General features: G+C 59.3%; 1 protein-coding gene across 2 annotated transcripts; it reads left to right on the top strand.

The window, feature by feature from the left end:
• Nucleotides 1-4,569, top strand: IUM83_03043 (FYVE finger containing protein; the record flags this gene model as incomplete). Of its 2 annotated transcripts, XM_067927018.1 has the most annotated exons (2): nucleotides 1-1,602; nucleotides 1,683-1,688. In XM_067927018.1, 2 exons carry the CDS (start codon nucleotides 1-3, stop codon nucleotides 1,686-1,688), a joined length of 1,608 nt encoding a protein of 535 aa, XP_067784178.1. The 2 variants fall into 2 exon arrangements, with proteins under 2 accessions (XP_067784178.1, XP_067784179.1); XM_067927017.1 differs by having other exon boundaries at nucleotides 1-4,569.
• Between the last annotated feature and the right edge of the window lie 240 nt (nucleotides 4,570-4,809).

Genomic DNA, 4,809 nt, shown 5'->3' with positions numbered 1-4,809 from the left:
ATGGCGCGGGGCTTCGGCGCGTCCTCCTCGCGCGTGGCGGGGGCGTCCTCCTCCTCCTCCTCTGTCTCCAGCAGCCGCGGCGAGGCTCCTTCCCCCTCTCTGGGCGCCTCGCGCGTGTGGACGCCGCTGCGCGAGAACCACTTCGAGCCGCCGCTGCTGTCGTCGCGCGAGCGCGCGTACCTGGTGCGCAAGGCGTGCGAGGCGGCGCAGGAGCTGGTGGAGCGCGCCCGCAGCGCCGGCGGGCCCATCGCCTGGCGCCACGTGGAGAAGAACAACGGCGTGCAGATCTACGCGGGCTCGGCGCGCTCGTCCCCCGCTTCTGGCGCTGCTGCTGTGAGCGCCGCCAGCATGTGCGGCGTGACCAGCGTGCCCGGCACCGTGAAGGAGGTGGCGGCGCTCTTCCAGCTGGGCTCCACGCGCCAGATGAAGGAGTTCGCGCGCGCGCACCGCGAGTGGTTCTACGACGGCGTCGTGCTGCACACGCTGGCGCCGCGCACCAAGGAGAAGCCGCTGCACCAGGTCACGGCCAAGTGGATGGTCGCGCAGATGCCCGGCGGCCTCGCGCACCGCGACTTCTGCTTCCTCGAGTGCCAGGACAAGTTCATCGACGCGCGCGGCCGCAAGGGCTGGGTGCTGGGCCAGCACTCCATCAAGCTGCCGGGCTGCGACGAGCTCAAGCGCGAGTTCGGCCTCGTGCGCGGCAGCCTCTACCACTCGGGGCTGGTCGTCGTGGAGAGCGAGGAGCGCGCGGGCCACGTGGACGTCATTCACCTGGTGCAGCTCAACCTCAAGGAGCGCGCGCAGACGCCCGTGAACCTGCTCAGGGCCAGGGTGCTCTTCGTGGCGCAGGTGCGCAACATGCTGCGCAGCAAGAGGCTCAACGAGCAGCGCTACCTCAGCGACCTGGAGCTCGTGCCCAGGAAGTACCGCGCGCGCTGCGCCGTGTGCCAGGACTCGTTCTCGCTGCTGCTGCTGAGGAAGCTCAACTGCCGCAAGTGCGGCGAGGTCGTCTGCGCCGCCTGCAGCAAGGAGTTCCCCATCGAGAACCGCAACTTCGCCGCCACCAACGGAGGCGACGAGGTGCGCAAGCTGCGCATCTGCATGCACTGCTTCCAGGTCATCACGAACGCGCCCAAGCCCACGTCGGCGCTCGTGGAGCCGCCGCACTCGTCGACGATGGCCATGAGCTTCCTCGGGTACCACGACGACGACCGCCGCGCGTCGCACATGACCTTGCGCATGGGCCACCATGGACGTCGCGAAGCGGAGAACGAAGCGCCCAAGATTTTCCTGCAGTCCATGCACCGCGAGAAGCCCTCGCGTCGGCGCATGTCCAGCACCTCGCCGATCCCTGGATTCGGCGCGGATATGCCGCCCTCGACCTCGCGCCATCGCACGCGCGGAGAACCCGACTCAGATCTGTACGAGCGCTCGCAGCGCTACCAACAACAGCAGCAGCAGGATTATGGCCGAACCCACAACCACCGCACCAGCCAGCGCATGCGTCCATCGGACTTCCGACCGAGCCAGAGTCTGTCGTTGGATGACCCCATCGCCAGAGGGGAAGGCCGCTATACGCTGCAAATGCCGGGGCCGCCGCCGGTGCAGTCTCCTGCGTCCATTTTTGACCGGCCTGCCAACCCTCCTACCTCGCGGCGTCAACAGAATGGTCTTCCACGCAGCAATAGCAGTGATATGCTGCTCGGGACTGGGAGCCGCAACATGAGTAACTTCAGCCGACTGCAGGAGTTGAGCAGCCGCGAGCGACTGGCGCAGCTACAGCGCGAAGGAAACTACATGTCACGGTCCAGTATTGACTACCGAATGCCTGACGCATACATGTCAGCGTTGCATCAAGCGAGCCGCGACAAGCGCGACTTCGACGCGGCCCCTTCAACGTACGCTGCGCCGCCAAGCGATTTTGGCGCTTATGGCGCGACACTGCAGGTCACTCCTCCAGACTTTGGTCCATATGAATCGTCGTTGGACGACCCTGACGCGCCACCCCCGCTGGATATGAGTGCTCTTACAACGTCCGCGTCTACTATCCCGATTGAGCTAAATAGCAGCACCGGTATCAGAGCGCCCCCAGCGCCTGTGACACCATCTCGGGACGGTGGACGTGAACGTGAGCTCCTACGTCGACGTGAACGCGAAATCGAGCAGCGCCGTGAGTCAACAAGCTCTGATTCGTCCGCGAGTTCAATTGACATCGACACGTACGAAGACCCTACGAATTTATCTGTGGTCCCGCCGATTGCGGAACAGCACAAGTCTCTGAGTGAGAGCCCGGATGTGAAATCAGCGCAAAACGGCATGAAATCAACACGAGCCCACGATACCGACGAAGATTCAGAGACATCTATGGGTGCTTCAGATGAGGAACGCCGAGTAAGCGCCAAGATTGCACCGACCTCTAGTATGCTTCCTCCTCGGAGACCAGTTGACGATAATGCAGAGGAGACAAAGGCTCAAGAGTTTGTGGGTACCCCAGCATTGCCACCCCCATCTCCGTCTGCTCACACTGCGACACGACAGGTTCTAGAACGTCCATCCATCGCGAACTCGACGGCAGGTTCGCTATCAGGAGACGCAGCGCCAGTTGAAGTCGAGGGTAAGGAAGGCGTGGAAATCACTGCGCCCAAGGAGTCCGAGGCGGTCGAGGAAGATCTCATCGACCATGAACATCAACTGCAAGGCTCGAAAGTGGAGGATTTGATCGACCACGAACACCAGCTGCAACGCTCGAAAGTGGAGGATTTGATCGACCACGAACACCAGCGGCAACCCTCGAAAGTGGAGGACTTGATTGACCACGAACACCTGCTGCAGCGCTCAAAAGTAGGGGATTTGATTGACCGTGAGCATGAGTTGCAGCGCTCGAAAGTGGAGGACTTGATTGACCACGAGTATCAGCAGAACCAGGTTGATGACGACGTCAAGGGCATCGAACAACGAGTATCTGGGATTGCAAAGGGAACGCTTGTCAACGAGCATGCTAAGAAGTACTCGTTCCAAGAGCGCTATGGCAACCTGGAGACCGAAGAGGACCTGCTCAACACTGCTGGCTGTGATATGAACTACCTTGATGCTGACATGCGCCAGTTTCATGATCAATCGTTGTTCATTCGTCAAAGTCGTGATGGGGGAGCACCAAGTTTGCGGAGTTCCTCGTCCCAAATGAAGAACAGCATGTCTGCTGTCCTTTCGACACCAAGTGAAGCTGCGTCAATTAGGTCAAGCCTTACTGGTGGGGATGCGAATGGTGTCACGCCTCCGTATGAGCATATGCCTACATCACCCAAGGGCGATACTGGCAAAACTGTTGATTTGGCCAAGCCGTCGCAGCCCACTATTCCCCGTGAAGGAACGTTCGCTCTCGAACTTATGAGCATGGATGGCAGCCAGCAATCGTGGAACTCCCGTGACAGTTCTGCTGACCACGTAGCGTTGGATGACCAAACGACACCAAACGAGAAGAGCTCGCCGAGCGCTGCTTCTTCTTCAACGCGTACCGACGACCGCTTTGCTCTTACCGGTTCCAGTCTTGTTTCTGGTCCTGTCAATAGTGTTGTCGAAGATCTTGTTTTTGAAGAAGACCAGCGTGACAGCGAAGTGCCTCGACTGACCGTGGCTAATGTCGACGAAGATTTGGACAGTGTGTTCCCTCCTCCTGTTATTTCGGTGTCCGTGGCAAGCACTGATGACGATGGCACTGTGCAAACAAGTGGCGACGATGTTTTGGAAAGCCGATCGCGCGCGTCTAGCAGGGTGTCGTTCTCATCGCTCCCAAGTAGTGATGGGCGCAGAAGCAGCGTTTGTAGTATGAGCTTGGACGCAGTGACACCTCCTGCGACTCCACCGTCAGTGTCACCAGTTGCAATTGGTCGCTTGTCAGCCACATCGGCATCATCGCCTGTTGCCGCACCGGCGTTGGATCTCGAGGGTTCTGAGGAAGCATCCATCACAGAAGCGCCACGACGTAACAGCAACGGCGCTGCACCGCCAGCATACGTGCCAGACCGTTTCCGGACGATGGACCAGCTTCAAGTACTGCAGCAGCAGCAAAAGGAAGAGCCTGTGGTGTCAAACACTCCAAGACAGAGCACAGACAGCAACGGCACCCTGGATAATTTCCAGTTGAATTTCTCGGCATCCTTCAATGCCCACCAGGAGCAGAAGCCGCACTCGGATGCGCATACCAGCGAAGGCATCGATGGTCTCGCGCGTCTGCCGCCGCCTGCTGGCGATGATCGTAATCGTGCGAGCAGCACTGGCAGTAATGATGTCCAAGTTCTCCGTTACCAATCTGTAGGTTCGTCGGTGCTGGATACCGTACCCGATTCGGCCAGGCTTTCGGTGTCGGACGACGACGACAGCGAGGATGAAAACATGCTGCTATCTGCACGGAAGTTGTACGGACAGTTCGGCAACACGAAGCAGTTGTCGCGACTGGGCGGCAACCGCCCGGGATTCCAGCACACGCTCAGTCAAATCCAGCAGAGTTTCGATCAGTTGTCGAGCGACAGCGAAGACGAGGAAGACACCCCAGCAGCTCCTCGGCGGTAGGCAGCCGGAAGTTAGGGTGCTATAACTACTAGTAGGATCACATGGAGTCTGTTTCGCGTAAATGAACGTGTAGATGTACAGAGGGCGAGGAAGTATCCACCTTATACCGCAATAGAGCGGAATTTTAGCCCAACAAGAAGGAATTACATGCATTGAAGTGAAATGTGCAGATCGAGCTTCCAGCAGACTACGTTAGTCTACTTTTTCTGGAAGTTCAGGAATCTCATAGCCAGGATCGTC

Source organism: Phytophthora cinnamomi (genome assembly GCF_018691715.1).
Source record: "Phytophthora cinnamomi strain GKB4 chromosome Unknown Contig92, whole genome shotgun sequence".
In the NCBI taxonomy this organism is placed as follows: Eukaryota; Oomycota; class Peronosporomycetes; order Peronosporales; family Peronosporaceae; genus Phytophthora; species Phytophthora cinnamomi.
This window is presented reverse-complemented; position numbering and strand designations above follow the sequence as displayed.